An 18,022-nucleotide genomic window follows, 5' to 3' on the forward strand; every position below is an offset into this window, starting at 1 on the left:
TTGTGTTTCTCTTTGACGCAAAGCAGCAGAATCCCTGGAAATGAAACTGAAAGTATCCCGTACTTGGTTGCCACATAACTTGACGTTTATGTTTCACTCCGCAATGTTCTCGCGAGGACTGGGGGAACTGTACTGGGGGCCTGCTTTGAAAGTCTGGCAACCCCGGAGGGAAGTCCTGTGTAGTTTGAATAGCTTACGAAAGAGAAGTGGAGCCTGTCCGAGTGGAAGTAGCTGTGTGTTTGGGGTTTATTTCGATGTTTTTACTAGCGTGGAGAAAATGAACCACAGCCGCAAGTGCGTCCTCTGTCATCGGCCCGATGAGACGACAACAACCGGAGCCTTATTGAAGAAAGAGCAGGTCACGGCCCACCAGAACTGCCTGGTAAATATAAATCACAGAAGGATTTCTGTCAGGAAACCGCCTGCAAAAGAAAACCCTGAAGTCCGCAGGAAGTAGAGAGGGTTTAAAAAAAAAATGGCGGTAAAATTATTTGAAGACATTTGAGTTGCAACAGCAGTGAGTTGGTATTTAGTTAAATTTTAAAACTGTGAACAAAAACTCTAAGGTGAAGATGCGCTTTTTACAATGACGAGTCGGTGGATGAGAGTAGCGCAGCATATTGCTGTAATTTTTAAAATAAACATACATATTTTGTGTGAAATGTTATTGCAATGAAAATGCAAATAAGGCTTTAACCAGAAATGAAAGTAAGCGACTGACTCTGATGGGGCTTGGTTTTTGGAAACGGGGGATCAAGACATCGATTAGTAAATTCACAGAGGAGGGCAGAATAGCCACAAAAAAAAAGTAGTCAGCCAAGAAATAACTCCAGTAAAAGTCATTAGACAGACAAAAACATTATATTCTGTAATGCGCTTACACATAATGACAAAATATCAAATTCAGGCTCAAGAAAAACTTCCTAATATTTTATTTTTCTACATAAAACTTGTCAAGCTAATGCAATTGGTAACATATTTACATGTTTAAAAAAGGGCAAAGGACTTCCAGTGATAATAAATGTTTTACTCTATTGATCTAAATGACATTAGAATAACAAAACCTTTGGACTAACAATAATTTTCACTTAAATACACAGCCCACTGTAGGTGAGTGTCTGTGTCTGGTGTGTTTTTGGCAAAATAAACAAAAACATGTTTTCATGTTCATTCAGTTCAGTTAGTATCCAGCAATTTTACTCAAGTAAGATTAGTGGTACTTCTTAATATTAATCAAGTAAAAGTAAAATATACAGCGTAGTAAAATTTTAACGTACATTTTTTTCCCAAAAGTTAGACAAGTAAACTTAGCAAAGTAAGTGTGTTGGGAGTCCCAAATACAGCACACAGTAAGGAGTATTTGAGAGGTGAGTCAGGTTGTCATCCAGTCAGTTAAACTAATAAATACATGAAATAATCTATGTACATAAAGTGCATTGGCCGATATAATATACGACTATTTAAGGAGCAAGTAATGCTAATAGGTTAACCGTGAATAAAAACATACTTTGACGTTGGTGGATGCAATGTGACAAAATGTGAGAAAGCTCACGAATTGCCTGTCGAGTATAACGAGCCTTAAATAAGTTGCGTCTTATCGTGTTGGCTTAATCTCGGAGACTTGTTTTGTGTGTTTTCCAGCTCTTCTCGTCGGGCATTTTTTGCACCAACACGCCAGAGTTCGACGACCTGTTCGGCTTCTCCGTTGAAGACGTGAAGAACGAGGTGAAGCGAGGAAGCAAACTGGTGAGGACCGTCCGAACCTTTACGAGGTGAACAGATTCCTCCTGTCTGTCTGTCTGGTGTCTCTTTGACTTCACCAGTCATCCGCTCTGTTTTAGTCATGTAGACACTGCAAGAAGAAGGGGGCCACAGCGGGGTGTGAGGTGAAGCGCTGTCAGAAGACCTTCCACTACCCGTGTGCCATGGAAGAGGGAGCCAAGAAGTTTGAGGATAGTGACAATGGAAAATATGGGTACGTCTGGTACGAGGAAAATAGATTCACGTTCTAGAGAAATTTCTGTTTTTTTGGGGGGTTTTTTTTGACTTTATTTTTGTTGTGTGACAGACTGTACTGCCGACTGCACAGTGATCCAGGTAAGTGTTCGGATCTGCGTGTTTTCATGCGTTTGTTCTTCCAACAAATAGGGCTGAAACAATTAATCGGATTAGTTGTGATGCATTACTGAAATAATTGTCAACTAATTTGTTAATCGATTAGTTGACAATAGTTTATTAAAGCAAAAAGGAAATTTGCTGATTAAACGAGACACTCTGAGCAGCAAATCTGTACAAAATATTTTGCACTTAAGAGAAAAAAAAAAAATCTTAGTCTGTAAATAAGTTACAACTTCCTCTAATTTTTTTAGGCATTGAAATATTTATTTTCTTATTTTAAAAAAAGGAATTGATTATTTATTTATCTGCATCTTTTAGTCCATTTTTTAAATTCTGTATAAAAAAGCTTAAGCTGTTATCGAAAATCTGCAGAATGTGCTATAAAAAAATGTATCCAATTAATCATCACAATAGTTGATTACTAAAATGATTGCTTCGTCTAATAATTGATTTATTGAACTCTTCTTTTTTTCCTGGCCAGAAAATCGCAAACCCAAAACGCCCCGAAACTCCAAGAACTCAAATAAAGCCGGACCATCAAAGGTTTGTATTCAGGTTTATTAACACATTTGCAGCTGATATTAAAGGTAATTTCCCCCTAAGTTATCTCCAATTATACATAAATGCAAATCCTATTTTAGAGTTCTGTCCCTTGTGTAAAATTACAATACCCATGTTCTGTTCTCATGAGACTTATTGCCTCACCTGTGAGAGGAAAGAAGGAAATATCAGCTTGGACAGTTTATCTAACAGCATTGTCATGTGAGTGTCTCACAAACATCCGTTCTTTTATTTCCACTTCCATTATTACCGTTCACGTCAGCTTACAGGTTTGTGTCTTTTTTAAGGATGTTCTGTGCCAAACATGCTCCTTCATCACTGCAGCCGAAAACCAACGGTAAGAGCTGCTTCAGGCTCGCTTGTTTTTTTTTTTTGTTTTTTTTTTTTAGTGTCATGCATTTTTAGTTAAATCTTTTAAACTTTTCTGCAGGAGATCCTTCAGCTGCCGCGTGGTCGTCCTCATGCAGCGACTCGTCAAGTATATCACAGACCAAGGTTTTTATACATTTTTTTGGTTTGTTTGTTTTTATTGATTTTTTTTTACCAACCCAACTATTGACTGTGGTTGTTGTTTTGTTTTTTGTTTTTTGTTGCTTTTTAGAGACAGCAGAGTTTTGATGAAGAGTAAGTAACAATCCACGCTTGAATCAAATCTTTGAAACTGAATAATTTTTTTTATTTTTATTTTTTTTTATCAAATTTTCCCGCTGTGAAACAACACAGTGTTGGGAAAAATTGTCCTAATAAAATGTCTTTTATTTTCTTTTAAAATAAATTATACTTTTTTTCCTTCTTAATGATGCCAGAAACGCCTCTGGGAAGTTACAGTGATGCAAATAAAGCATCAAATGGTCACGTAATTTAAAAAGCTGACATTATCCCAAAAATAAAATGTGTATGAAAACTGAGGTGAAGATACAAATTGAACAAGTGAGACAGAGAAAATAAAAAAAAATACTCAGCGTTTCTTCATCTGCATCAACAAAATCATCAAATGTCCCAAAGCTTAAAAACTCATACTAGTTATTTAAAGAACAGTGGATTATGTGGTGGAAAATGTCGTTTAGTCTGACAAAACCATTTTTGTAAATCATTGTTTGTGAACGTGGCTTGTCACCACAAACCATGTAAAGAGGAAAAGAACAAGAAACATAAAACATCTCGTCATTTAAGTCAAAAGCAAAGGCTTTTGTTATTTGCAGGATTCAACGGCGTTTGGCAAATATTATTGGGGTGAAGGTATTATTTTGAACCTGTTTAAATTAGAAAACAGTTACACTAAATAGAAACTTGAGCTCCATATCCCGTTTTTAGATCATTTAGGCCGTTTGCTCTTAAATCGACTCCATCCTGAAATAATAAAAAAAAAGAATAGTACAAATGCATCTTTAGGACAAAAACAAATGGATTCTGAAACGTACGTTTTAATGAGCGGCGGTGGCAGCAACGAGCTGTGGGACTGTTTTCCCACCGACGGACAGTATTATTATTTTAATGTCAGCAATTAGGCAGCTAAAATTGCGACTTGATTTCAAACTCGGATGCAGGCTGGATTCAGGACTCGTAGTTTCTATAATAGCCCCCAAAAGTAAAAATGAATCATTAATATTTCTTCTTTGAATCGTTCTTCCGAGTGAGTGAGGTAGTGGGAGCTGCGATGACGCCTTTGACCTCTTCCTCACAGGGAAGAAGACGGTGTGTTCAGGAGGAAATCGGTGAAAAAGAGCAGGTTGTTGTCCGGAGATTCTTCAAACACAGGTTAAAACTCGTCCAGTCATAAAATAGAAACTATTGTTGTTGTTTTTGTATTTACGGTTTCCCTGTTTCCTGCAGATGAGGAGGGACTTATGCCGCCATTAGAGTCAGACTTTGAGGAAAGTGCGACATTTGTGCAAGAGCACGAAGTAGGCTGAAATATATATATATATTTCCCCCCCAATTTCTTTGGGAATGTGATTATTAGAGCCTGAATATGATTTAATAATCTCATGTTTTTTGCCTTTCAGTCAGCTCTCCCTCCACTCATCAGGTATACATTTTTACTTTCTGACTGTTCATTAATGTTGATAAAATTAAACAAAATGTCTGAAGAATTAATATTTTTTTTCATAAATGTAAATTATTATGCACAACTGTTCCTGATGTTTTTCCTCTCACGGCAGGGAGTCGGAAAAACCTTCATGTTCCTCAGCAGGTGAACCCTCGCACCAGAAATATAATCAAAATTTACATTTTTTTTTTCTAATCTCTGTGTTTTTTTGATTTGTTTTTTTCCAGGGTTTCAGGTAGAGAATATGAATTCAGACTTAAATAACAACGGCGACGACGACACGCTCACACACTCTGTGAGTTCTCAATCAGGCCTTTAGTGCAAATTATTTTGTCTGGCAGCTTCAACGTTCGCTTTATGCCACTTCTCCGATTCGGCACTGATAAAACACGACAGTTTCGTGATGCGACGTGTGTCGTTTCCTCTCCAGGATGCGGAGTCCGAGAGCTTGCTGTGCCCGGTGGCGGCCGGCGCCGAGTTTTCCCCGGATCCCGCGGCTCGATCCGTAGCTGACGAGCGTCTGCAGGTTCAGCTGATGGAGAAAGCAGTGCAGACCATAAAAAGAGAAAACCAAGGTAGGATCTCCGTCAGTTGGTGTTTCCTGCGTCTGCTTGGCGACGTGCAGACTTAAAGCTGCTAGAGGAGAGAATCCGGGCGGTTCAGCGCTTTAGTTGCTGATTGATTACTTCATATTTGTAAATCAAACCAAAGTTGCACACAAGGAAATCAGAAAATGCATCTCGTCGTCTGACGTGTGTCGTGGAAGAAATTACTTTGACAAGAGTCTGGATGAGAAGAAATTTATTAAAACCTTACAAGATGGGAACAGAAACGGAGTCAAGTCTGTTCTGACTGACAGTGGACCTGGCTTCATTTTATAGGTTCTGGTCAGAGAGGAGACTTGGTTGGATCACAGATGTGAATCCCTGATTGTTATGTGACAGGGATTCTGTGGAGCCCAACACAATTTGTCTATTGTTAAGGAACCAATAGAGGGGGATGTCATGATGAGACTATGCAGATGAGCTGAAGCAGAAGAGGAGTGAGGAGCACGCTATAAGGTTTCCCTCTACACGTGTCGATTAGTTTGTCCATCCATCCATGTGAGCTTCGTTAGGCTCCACGTGTTCATGTTTGCAACGTGGATTCAGTTTGAGCCTCGTCACCAGAACGGAGCAGCACCGCCCGCCGTTTGGTGTGTTGTAGGGCCGAAACGATCAGTCGTGATCAATCGATTATTTCAAGCACTGACTAATTTAGAATTTCATTCTTCATTAATTGGAGCGTACAGACTGAAAAAGTGACGTTTGCTGAAAGAACGACACCCTCTGAGGAGTTATTAGCGAGATTTGCATTCAAGATGAAAAAAGTCTTTGTTTGTAAATATGATTACTCCTGACGTTTCCTAGTAAATTAATGCTGATATTGCATTTTAGGCAATTATATATGTCTCATTTAAAAAAAAAGTAATTTATTTATTTGCATCTTTTGATGTTACATTTCTAATATTGTATAAAAATGGCTAAAGTGGTTAAATGAAAATGTGCCAAAAAAATTTTTTCCGATTGACAGAATAATCAATTACTAAAATGATCATCATTTTGTCATCACAGTGTGTTTAGATCAACTCATCGTTCTAAACCGGCTGTGATGACGTCGCTCTGTCTCTGTCCTCAGAGTCCAGACACGAGCAGCACGAAGAACACCTCAACGGATCGTCCGTCCCTCATCAGAGCGCCGCCGCTGACCCTTACCCAGAGCGCTCCAGCAGCGCTCCGCCGGGCACCAGCTCCGACTTTACCACAGCGCCATCCAGATCCAACTGTGCGACTCTCCTCTCGTCCCCGCCCCGACCCCGTTCAGCCGCCCCAGGCCCGTTCCCTCCCGGCGTCCCTCCTCGCTCTGAGCCCTCCTCCACCCGAGCTCCTCCCTCACCCGACGTCGACTCGGCCGCCTTCTGGAGGAAATGCAACGCGGCTGGATGCACGCAGGCCATCTTCACTGAGTTTATTAGAGAAGTTGACAACATTTCCAGCAGAATCCAGTGTGATCAGGCCAGCCGGGAGGGTAAGGAAAAGAGAAAACTGAGCTAATTTATGTGCTAAACACAACTACAGCGACTAAGTTTACCGTGCACTCCTGGTGAAGATTGATAAACAGAGCATGTTACTTATTTTCATTACAGCAATGATGTGTTTAGAAAAAAAGTACAATTTACATTTGAAACACCGACTTCTATGGAATAGACGTAGTTAAACGTTTATGTCAATGTTTCATTTATAACCCATGACTTCCTGCTTCCCTGGTGAATGAATATGATGTGACATATATTTCATTTAAAAATAAAAAGGCTTAATAAAATGTTTAGGGTGTCGATAAATGTGGTGTTTCAGAACAGTTCTTACTCACCTCCACCAGGAGGGCCAGTAAACCTGGAGCACAGCGTCGGTTTAAGAAGTGAATTGATTTTCTCCACAGATTATGACCGGGCGCTTTCAATGATGCTGGCTTCTGGAAGACTTGCAGACCTCGTTACCAAGCAGGAAGAAGGCAAGTCGGCTTCCTCCCACCTCCTTTACGTTAAACCGTCAAAGAAAACATTACATTGTGGGCACTGTTACTTCCTTCGGCTGTTCAGAAATAGGCCGAAGTTCTCCTGTCATCCATCGTCACTGGTGAACTGAGCAGAGTTCATTAACTCCTGGTTAATAAACTTCCTTAAACGTGTCGGCTGCACTTAGTTTCAGCTCGATGTGTCCTCACAGGTTGGGCCAAACCATCTAGTTTAATACTCAAATTTGTATGTACAAATTTACAGCGAGAATACGTGTAAATTTGTACATACAAATGTTAAATCTTCATATTTGAAGATTTAAAATTTGTACATACAAATGTTAAATCTTCATATTTGAAGATTTAACATTTGTCCAGCTGATCTCAGTTTCTTTAAGACAAATGAGCAGAGCTGCAGCTGGATTCATTTAAAATGAAAGAAAAACAAAACAATAAACAAAGTCCAGTGGTGTTTGGGCCTGCAGGGGTTAATTTGCTCTTCCTTCTGTGTCATTTACATAAATAGTTTACATCAAGCTGCAGCCTCAGCAGGGAGTGTTGCTTTTCTGTTAAGTCACCAGAAAACGTATAAATGTCATAAAATGGGGGAAGCTGTAATCCCCCCTTTTATGTGAATAAATTGATTATTGAAGCTGTAATAAGTCTGTAAGTAAATTGTCTTGGCTTGCAAGCAAGTTTAAATTTTCCCTCTGGTCTTTAGAGTTGGAAAGGAGACGAGTGGAGCTGCAGCGAGCGTCAGCATCTCTGAAGGAGGCAGTCTCCGCTCTGAGACGATGAGACGTGGCACACAGCATCTCCTGGCTTGAATTTACAGTTTTACTCTTTAGTTTTTATATTTTCGTAAAGATAAGGAAATTCAAGTAACTGTAGTAATATCAGGCTTCCTGTTTATGTGAAAATATTTTTTAAATGTTCATTTCTGTAAAGTTCCTTGTATGTTTCAGGTTGTTGCTCTATTTAATGTATAAATTTTTATTTTTCATGTTTTAATGCACCGTTGTTCATTATGAGATAAAAAAAAAAAATTAATCTACTGTGTTTAAAACTAATTTACAAAAATCTGTTTTACTTTTTTTAATGTCCTGAAAGATCACTGAGCCTTTAAAATAACCGTTTACACTGACGCCTTCAGAGACTGTTTGGTTTTAAAGAGTCTGAAACGTTGAAACTTTAATATATGCACACGTTTGGTTACGAATTCATTTTGAAGTGTTTTTGATATAACTCTTTAAATCTAAATATTTGAAAGTGTAACTTTTGTGTTTCGTTTTTCTTCCTGCATCATTTTGTGACTGGAGCTCTCGCATGTTCCAGGGGCATTTCAAGAAAATCCACTGTTCCTGAAATACTATCCCCTTTGTGCACAGAAATACCTTTTAACACACCTCAGTTTGATTCTGCATCACATTTTATAGTGTTACCACATGGGTCATTACAAAGTGCTGCACACTTTTGAAGTTACATAATATCATGCATGCTTTATTTAAAAATCTTTGCACAAATAAAAAATGAATGGAGAGTGCCACCGCTATGTTTTGAGTGGGGGATGGTGCATTCAGGGTCAAGCGCAGTGTTGGATTTCATTCAAATTCTTTTGATCTGCATGTAAACAAAGTAGTTACATTTTGGTTTTGTTTGGTATTTTCCACATTTGCTGTGTCTGTTACTGTGCCTTTAAAAAGTATTCACGCCTTTATACGGTTCATCCTTTTATTTCTTTAATGAATCAATCATGATCAACATAATTTGGCTTTTTTTTTTTTTAAATACAAAAAATAAAATACCCCTCTAATGTAAAAGTGAAAACCTCAACTTGAAAGATGGCCACAAACCCGCTCTACAGTTTTCTTTTAAAACTTGAGAACCTTCCAGATTTGGGTAAATTTGTTGAGTGCGCAGCGAAAAGTTTCCCCGTTAACAGATTCTTCCACCTGAGCTGTGAGTCTCTGCTGCTCCTCCAGTGTTTCCAATGACCTCATAGCTGCTTCAAATTTGCATACTGAAAAGCTTTTCTGATAAATGAAAACAAATGATTTTGTAAGATTAAAGTATGTTAGGTATTACTAATCAGCTCTTAGTAAATTGGTCAAATATGGAAAAGAAAATCTTAGTATCATTAAAATCCATTTCAGAAAAGTGTGGAATTTTATTTCAGTATTTTCCAAACTTATTTTTCCCCATCCCATCGTCTAAATGCTGCCTTTCTTTTTTGGTATTTTTTATTGTCCTTAAATCCTTTCTTACTTCCAGTTCTCATGTGTGACCTAACTTTATATCCTTGAGAACACGGTAAGCGGCTTTTATTGGCTTTTTCCAACTCCAGAGCGTTTCACGGTACCGTCAGTCATTCACCCACTGCTGCCCTACGGCCACCACCGGCTGGCAAAGTGGCAAAAGCATCTTGACCTGGGATGTAGAGGACAAGTCACCGAGTGGGGATTTGAGCCAGCAACCCGCTGGTTGCAAAAGAACTTCCTAAACCACTTTCCTCCTGTCCTCCCCTCTCTCCCTTTGAACTTCCATCCTTTATTCCTTCATTCGTTCGTGAAAGCTTCCTCTTTCTCAAGTTAGAAAGACAAAACTCTACAGAGACTTGGAGTGGAGTGAGTGTTCATAGCAGAGGCATTTAAGGCACCACTCCATGAAAAAATGTCATCTGAAAGAAAAGAAAAAAATAAAACAACCCAGTCAAATTCTCTCTGGAGGAACATCGTCAGGAGGATCTGTGGGGGAGAAATATCGTTCTACCTTTAATATGACCAGGAGTAAAACATGTTTATAGATAACAAGCAGAGAAATATTTTTGTTGATCTGTTTCCAGAGGTCAAAGCATTTGACTGACTTATTATTCAGCATCAATAGAGAAATAATTGTTGATTTTCAATGTCCTGCAAAGAAACAAGTAAAAATATATTATAATACTCAAAGAAAACAATAATACTGCTGAATGTAATTGTCGGCGTAGGTCAGAGATTTAAGAAGGGGAAAATATATAAGCTAGCATCAGCAGTTATGAAGCCACCAATGAATGTCACTGACCATGACCTCATCCTGGTGAGTAAAACTACATAAACTTAAAAAAAAACACCTTAATGAAACAAATCAATAGATAAAATCCACTAAACCTGAAGAACTATTCTTAGGCCTCTTTGTAACTCAAGTTTCTTTGGATCGTTTTACCAGAAAGACTAAAAGGCACTAAGAGCTCAAACAGGGGGGTTGACCTACACGGATGAACCATCAGTAATTTCCTCTCATTAACTACCAGCAGAGTCTCAACCTGCAAAGCATAAAAGTAGACACCAAACTGATTCATTCACTTAAATTAAAAACAACAAAACCCAATACTTAAAGTCTTTTAAGTTAAACTAAAATAATATAAACAGCAGCACTCCTCTCTCTCCTGCCCTATACAATATGTGCAAATTAAAAAGCAAGGCACTGTAGGGAACCAGCTGCTGCTCCCAGTGTGAAAATGCGTGCGACGCTCTCTCATGTTCGGACCCGGCGCCGACACAGACGGCCAGAAGGGGAAGTTTTCCACTGTGCAAACGTTCCAAGACTGGATTTAATGGTTTGCAGGAAAGCTGCTCTGGAACTGGAGTTTCTCTGCATGCGTTCCCATCGCTTCCTGCAGTCCGGCTTTAGTTTTTGAAGGCTCCACAGCGACTCGCTCGACAGATGAAGTCTTTGAGCAGATTGCCGTCAATCTGCCAGAAAGCAGTCGTCTGGGTCACCTCGGTCAGGTGGTTCACGCAGAACTTGAAGCAGAACTCCTCCAGGTCCTAAAGGGAAAAGAAAAAGATAAAAAAAAAAGAGCTCGTTTTGGTCGAACGGGATGAAAACCACAGACATTCACTACTCTGAATGTCTGTGGTTTTAGGGTGTTACGACAACACTGTGTTTTATTTCAATGACCAGGATATCGCATGTTATTTTAGGGACAACTCATGCCCACTTTCACATTAATCAACTGTTTGCTTGCTATGTGAGGCTTGGTAAAGAACGAACGAACGTGCTTTGAAGACCGACCTCGGCATCGTAGCGCACAGCGGCGGACAGCAGAGAGAAGGCGTTCTCCACCGTGATCCCCCTCTTGATGATGTGCTGGCACAGACGCTTGAGTCGGTTCTCGCAGTAAGACGTGGCCAGATCCAGCAGCCCTGAGGGGAGACACAGACTGGATCAGCAACTAGGGAACGACACGACAAATACAAGCCGAAATCAGGCTGCGTGCTGGACGTGTGTCTGACCGATGGCGTCTTCAGGAGACAGCTCCACGTTGTCTGTGTAGAGGAACTGGAGGAAGGCGCGATAGACGGCGTAGGAGAACTGGTCTATCTCAATCACCTCCTTCATGTCCTCGTTCCAGTGGGACTGGAACATCGATCGGAAGTGTTCGCACCTGGACGGCAGAGATGGAGGACAGCGGCTGCACAAAACGGTCCACGCGTGAAGGCTGGAACGTCCGGACGGAGAGTTTCTGACCTAATTTTGAGGACCGCTTTGTGGACGTAGATGTATTTGCCATCAACGCAGAACTTGAGGTCGGCGGTCTCTGGGTTGTCGAACTCCTTCTTAAGAGTCTGAGCCACAGTGAGGAAGTCATCGTGCTCTGATGGGAGAGAAGCACCACAACCAGAAGTTTACATACACTAGGAAAAAGAGGGTGTGTTTTTTTTTTTTTCTTACACTCCAACAATAAAAACAGAAATGATTTCCATGATGATGAAAATCAAAGAAAAATCTTTAAATTCAGAAGCTTATCTAGTAAAAATGTCTTTAAGCAGTCTGCTTTACAATCCAGCATTTTAACGTTACTTTTGGGGTAATGGCTTCTTCCCATGTTGGTACAGGAGAGCTTTCATTTATTTGTTTTTTTTTTTTTTTTTTTTCAAGACTTTTTATAGCACTGTTGCCTTTCATTGACAGGAAATGAGCAGAAATACAAGGAGGAAGGCATGCAGCAAAGGTCTCCAGGTCAGGAATCAACTCTGAAGACCGAGGCCTCTGTGGCGCCTGCTCTACCGCTTCACCATGCGATGCAATGCAAGACTGGATTTTATCAGGATAATGACCTCTTAACTAACTGCAGCATCTTCACAAGGTTGACTTTTTTTTTCTTGGTGTTGCATGTTTGAACAGTTGAATGTGGTTCTTTCAGGAAATAGGGAATTGACACAAACCAAAACGCCTCAGGATCCAACTGGAAAAGCTGTCAGCAAAATGTGACATGACTCAACAACGTTCAGGTTATCTGTGTTAAATCTGATGCAATAACTGTAACGGGCTTCGATCATTAGGAATGCAGGGTGGAAAGGTTGAGATCAGAGGCAGAAAAACGTGTAACTGCTGAAATGTTAATGGTGAAATGTGCTCTACAAATAAAATTTGACTTGACTTGGTTTCTCGACTGCCAACCCCAAGTTTCTCATCTCACCCATGGAGAGAGGCCGCCACATTACGGAGGGCGTGGCGAAGCACGCAAAGACGTCGTCCGTGCAAGAGAAGTGTGTGAGGTGAGGCAGCACGATGGACTGGCCGCGGCACTGGCCCCACATGTACACATGGCCGCTCTGGGTCTTGGCGGCCGACGTGTGGGTGGAGTGGCAGGCGGCGACCTCCACGACCCTGTAAGGAAACGGACGGAGCAGTCAGACGGAGCGGCGGCCGCAGGGATCAAGAGTTTGAGGGACTCCGTCACCTCTCCTTCTCCGTCAGGATTTGAAGCGGGCTCAGCTGGTTGCTCTTGTTGCCTGTGCCCAACTGTCCATACGTGTTTGCACCCCAAGCGAAGAGCAGACCCTCGTCTGTTAGCGCCAGGGAGTGGGCGTAGCCGGAGACGATCTGGGCAGAGAAGAACTTCAGCAACAAACTGAGCCCTGAATTTTTAACCACATGCTACTGAATAGGGAATACGTTCGTCATCTGCGTACGACAAGCGAGAAAAGCTGCAGATTACAGAAAAACAGTGAAAGGGTGTGAATATTTTTCCAAGGTAGTTTACATTTGGCTCAGCATTTTCTCTCACCTGTTGCACACACACACCTTGCAGACCTACGAGTCGACAGGGAGACAGCTGGTTCCCGTTATTCCCAAGCCCGAGTTGCCCGTTCCCGTTGTAGCCCCACCCGTACACCTGCAGACAAATGAAAGGCAGAAAAATGAAAGGCATGCGTCACAGCAGGGTGGCAAACAGCACCGGCTCTGCCTAAAAAAGAAAAAAAAAAAAAAACAGTCACCTCTCCGTTGTCCACCAAGGCCAGAGACGAGGTCTGACCACAGACGATGCTGATGGCCAGCTTGTTCTGCAGGCAGCTGGAAACCCTGCGAGGCGTGGGCTGGTTCGCCGTGGAGCCGGAGCCCACCTGGCCGCAGTTGTTGTAGCCCCACGCGTACACCTGGAGGACAAGGTGGCCACATCGTCAAGGCAACCAGCTGAACTAAAAGCATGACGACCAATAGCTTTGTCACATGAAATCCTGCTTAAATATACTGAAATCTGTAGCTGTGTGGAGAAAAATTTCAGAGGGTTTGAGAGCTTTCAGAGTAACGTTCAAAGCACAAAGTGTGGAAAATTCTGCTTTTCTGCCAAAGTGCAGCTTCTGCTGTAAATTAACTTGAAGCACAATAGGTTCCTTTGTCCTGAGCTTGTTTTCCAGACTTCAGCTCACAGAGGATTATTCGTGACTGGACTTTAGTTCCTGCTCAACACTCCCTCCAAAACAAAAGCAAATCTGCTTTCTGCAGAAACTCTGGTTAAATGCAAAGACCTCTGTTTATGTAAAATGCAAAAACAATTTGCTGAGTTCATCCCAGGAAACTCACTTCTCCAGAGTCAGTCAGAGCCATGGAGTGGTGGGAGCCACAAGCCACCTCCATGACCTTCTTGTTGATCAGGTTGGCGGACACAACCACCGGAGCGACTCCCTGATTGGTCGTCCCGTTTCCAAGCTGGCTGTAGCCGTTATGTCCCCACGCGAAGAGCTCTCCGTCTGAAACGCACAAGCACTTGTCGATCCAGCCCAGGTTTTGTGTTTGCGGTGAAATCGGGGACGCGTTCTGTGACGCTACCGTCTGTAGCCAGCAGGACGTGGGGCCCGCTGCCGTAGCTCAGGCTCACCACCTTCCTGCCGCTCAGGAAGTCCAGCTTCTTGGGGACGATGGTGCTCTGGCTGTCCCCCGTCCCCAAGCAGTTGCTGCAGTTCAGCCCAAACACAAAGACCTGGACATGCAGGAGAAAGGGTGGGGACGAGCGATTCGGAGGCTTAAACAGACAGTTATTATGAATCTAAGGAAGCTCTAAACAGGGGGGTCATTAGCTTTGATTTAAAGGAACTCAAGTGTCCTTTAAATGTCCTTTAAATCAAGGTTAATGTCCTCTTGTCAAATAAAAACTTTTCCAGGCTTGAATTTCACTATTTTTCCAGGACATTTTTGAAAACATTCTCAGGTCTTGAAGACTAAACATGAAACAAAACAGGATGCTGAAGCTATTCCACAGCTTTTTTTTTTTTTTAAATCAACAATAAAACTCATAGTGATTTTTAAAAATAATCACGTCAAAACTTACCAAATCTGGATCTAATTATTCGACACATGTATATTTGAGATCGGTAACATTATTCTATTTATAGTTTGGGGAAGTTTCAATGCTTTTGCAGCTAAAACAAAACCAGCTTAAAAGCATGATCTAAAACTGTAGCAGCCATGTTTTGTTTTTTTTTATTTGTTTTCTGGATGAGTCTTTTTCTTTTTTAATGAATGAGTTGGACAGAAACTTAAGTATTGATGTGGATAAAGAGAGTTCTCCATAAGTAAATTATTATTATATAAAGTGTTTTATTTTTCAGAAATTCGCTTTTGTGTCAGTTAGATAAAAAGGAAAAATGGATTTTAGTTTGAAAACATAATTTTGCTTTCTACTCAACTGCATGAACTCTGGACCTGTTCAGCTGAGCAGCTGCAAGTGTTGATATTTCCCACCAAATAACACCAGCAGGAGGCGCTGCAGGGATCACAGCTCACATTATGAGAGAAGTTTTATTTAAGCTTCAGACACCAAGGCTTACAGCAAAAAATACTTTAATCTGACCTCGTTTTTTTTAAAAAACTCAGCTACTGAAAAGATTTAAAAAAAATGAAAGAACAAGTTCTCACATGCATTTCTGAACATAATGTCAGATTTAATCATCAACCAATTTACATTATTAGGAGTAACCGTCTGACTGCAGCTGGTGTAAATAAGATGCTGTTCCAGTCATTGTTAGCATGACTGTCACATTAATTATGTTTAAGGCTTTCAGTGAAGTTTTTGGGCCTGTTTATATTTTTATATTTTTTCAGGCTGAAACCAATACACAATAGATGTATTGTGGATTTTCTCTAATCCATGCAGGATCGAAAGTATGCCTACACCCCCCACACTATGCGGTTTAAGGTTCCTTAGCAAGATTTACATAGATCCAAATCCCATGTGACACCAAAGTCCATGATGGGTGTAAACTTATGAGTGGAGATGCAGGCAAAAAAAAAAAAGTATATATATATAACTTATAAGTTTATAAGTTGTAAAATATATAAAGTTTTGGTCTCTGGTCATTCTCTTGGTAAAAAATAATCATATTTGCTATTGTCAAAGGTTAAACAGATTGTTTGTAACAGCAATAGATTACATAGAAAACTCAGTAAAACAAGCAGAAAATAGTGATTAAAAAATAATATTAAATGAGATCCTGTGCAAAAAAAATAAAATAAAATCAGTAGATATGAAAAGTTATGTTCTAGATAACGTCCTAAAACACAATACATCACCCCTTGCGTAACGAACTCAAACCAAAAAAATGTGTTTCCTGTGACCTCTCACCTCATCGTCATTGGTGATGTAGATGGCCTCGTTAGCAGACGAGCCAAACACGCAGGCCTTCCTTATTGATGGGAGTTCCTCCGGTGCCATAAGGCTGAAAATGGGCCATTTGGTTACATCCACCATGATGTGCTCGCTTTGGCCGGTTCGCCCCCAGCTGCTGTCACTGTTTTGAGTGGATGAGGGTGCATTCATTTAGACATCAGAAATAATTTTCCCCTTTGTCAACACACTTAGACAATCACAAAAATATTCAGGAATCTGGATCAGTTTTCACATTCTGATCTAATGCGAGTTAAAGCCGAACACACACACACACACACACACGATAGAGATTAGACATAGGCCGCATCACAATGTTTCATAATAACTCAGAGATAAGGCAATGATTTAAAGGGAGTAAAAATCCTCCTGCTTTAACTTTTAATCTTTAACAAGAATGTTTCAGCTCCAAACTCACTTAAATGACAAGATGGGAAACAAGCCGGATCTGATATGGAAGAAGAGTTTTTTTTGCACCTGGAAGGATTGTCGAATATCGCTTTAGTAATTAGACAAATTTATTACCTTCAAACTTCAGTGTTCAGTTCATTGAAAAATAAATGGAAGATATAAAAACATTAATAGATCAAATGTGCAACAAAACATCTTCTTAATAGCAGCTTAATGTGTTTAAGCTAATTTGCACAAATTAATTTTCATAAGACATGCATCAACCATTAATCTGTAAATTATGTCGATTGTGTTAATGAAACTAAAACTGTATGCAAATATTTTTTATTGTTTTACTTTATTAGGTCATGAATGTGAACTTTACCTTTTTCTTGCTTGCTGTAAATCCTTTTCTATTCCACTTTAAATATAAAAGCTCTATTTGATACAAACATCTGAAGAAAAAAGAACAAAGTAAGACTATCCATTCAATGAAACTGTTATATTGTGATATATTTCATTAACGGAAAATGTAATTAAAATTGTTTGTGTTAAGAAAAAATGTGACTTTTTAATCATTGGCCAAAGGATTGGTGCATCTCTACTGAACAGTAAACCTACGGTACTGTCAAAATTAAAGCAACTACCAATACATGCTGTTCTACAATGGAAACTATATCTTAAGTATTTTGGGGGTGTGGCAGTGGAGTTAAAGTATTTTACAAAAAAATCTAGCTTGTCCCTTTAATTTCTCCCCCGACCCCCACATTCTCCTTCCGCGACAGCTTTGCTAAAGCATTTGTTTACGAAACAAATTATAATCCTCAGCAGATAACGGGTTTGTGTGAACTGTGGACTAAATATGAGTTGGAGTTGCAGACATCAACGCTCTGTTGTGTAAATGGTAAAAACGGGACTCGGGCTGACCTGCGCGTGTGTTTGTGATGAGCAAACAGCAGAAGCTAAACGCTAAACGCTGGCAGGGACAGCAAGCTGGAAGCCGATAGCTGCCTGTTAATGTTTGCCTTTGTTACAAACACATTATTCAAGCAAAACACCGGTCAGCAAAAAAACTCTAGAGGAGCTGCTGCTGGACTCGTCTGATTGGAAAAATCCGTTCTAATCTAGGTCGCACTGCAAATAGAGAGAGAGAGAGAGAGAGAGAGAGAGAGAGAGAGAGAGAGAAACCGGATAGCAGGAAGAACATTGAGCGTAAAGAAAGGATATAATTCGCTCACCTGAGTGTTGAGTCTTTCTAAGAGGAAGATATTCCGTCTGACAGCTTCGGCATGGCGTGCGGAGATGTCGGCACCTCTGTAGGTTTTACGTTCTCTGCTGGAACAGAAACAACTACTGCTCCAACTGGCGTTTGTTTGGGGAAGTGGCGCGAGCAGAACACGTCACGTGACCACGAGACCAAA

General features: G+C 40.5%; 2 protein-coding genes across 5 annotated transcripts; one reads left to right on the forward strand and one right to left on the reverse strand.

The window, feature by feature from the left end:
• The first annotated feature begins 107 nt into the window (after window positions 1-107).
• phf11 (PHD finger protein 11) lies at window positions 108-12,737 on the forward strand. 3 transcript variants are annotated; one of them, XM_015060776.1, is made up of 18 exons: window positions 108-382; window positions 1,642-1,746; window positions 1,842-1,975; window positions 2,069-2,097; window positions 2,600-2,661; window positions 2,810-2,880; window positions 2,967-3,016; window positions 3,110-3,174; window positions 3,281-3,303; window positions 4,364-4,437; window positions 4,513-4,583; window positions 4,686-4,708; window positions 4,842-4,873; window positions 4,969-5,024; window positions 5,160-5,304; window positions 6,407-6,796; window positions 7,208-7,279; window positions 12,236-12,737. In XM_015060776.1, the coding sequence occupies exons 1-18, from the start codon at window positions 278-280 to the stop codon at window positions 12,442-12,444; spliced, it is 1,716 nt and encodes a 571-aa protein (XP_014916262.1). In that variant the 5' UTR covers window positions 108-277; the 3' UTR covers window positions 12,445-12,737. The 3 variants fall into 3 exon arrangements, with proteins under 3 accessions (XP_014916262.1, XP_014916261.1, XP_014916263.1); XM_015060775.1 differs by having other exon boundaries at window positions 109-382; window positions 4,839-4,873; XM_015060777.1 differs by lacking the exon at window positions 12,236-12,737 and adding an exon at window positions 8,004-10,376 and having other exon boundaries at window positions 117-382; window positions 4,839-4,873; window positions 4,957-5,024.
• Window positions 10,033-18,022, reverse strand: LOC106964962 (RCC1 and BTB domain-containing protein 1-like). Of its 2 annotated transcripts, none has more exons than XM_015060780.1 (12): window positions 17,840-18,022; window positions 16,170-16,335; window positions 14,378-14,528; window positions 14,132-14,298; window positions 13,546-13,704; window positions 13,335-13,442; window positions 13,008-13,150; window positions 12,744-12,934; window positions 11,792-11,918; window positions 11,557-11,708; window positions 11,336-11,466; window positions 10,033-11,088 (listed from the first exon to the last, which is right to left on the reverse strand). In XM_015060780.1, exons 2-12 carry the CDS (start codon window positions 16,293-16,295, stop codon window positions 10,948-10,950), a joined length of 1,596 nt encoding a protein of 531 aa, XP_014916266.1. In that variant the 5' UTR covers window positions 16,296-16,335; window positions 17,840-18,022; the 3' UTR covers window positions 10,033-10,947. The 2 variants fall into 2 exon arrangements, with proteins under 2 accessions (XP_014916266.1, XP_014916267.1); XM_015060781.1 differs by lacking the exon at window positions 17,840-18,022 and adding an exon at window positions 16,987-17,007.

This window comes from Poecilia latipinna, unplaced genomic scaffold, assembly GCF_001443285.1.
Source record: "Poecilia latipinna isolate Pla-1442-1.1 unplaced genomic scaffold, P_latipinna-1.0 Scaffold1742, whole genome shotgun sequence".
Taxonomy (NCBI): Eukaryota; Metazoa; Chordata; class Actinopteri; order Cyprinodontiformes; family Poeciliidae; genus Poecilia; species Poecilia latipinna.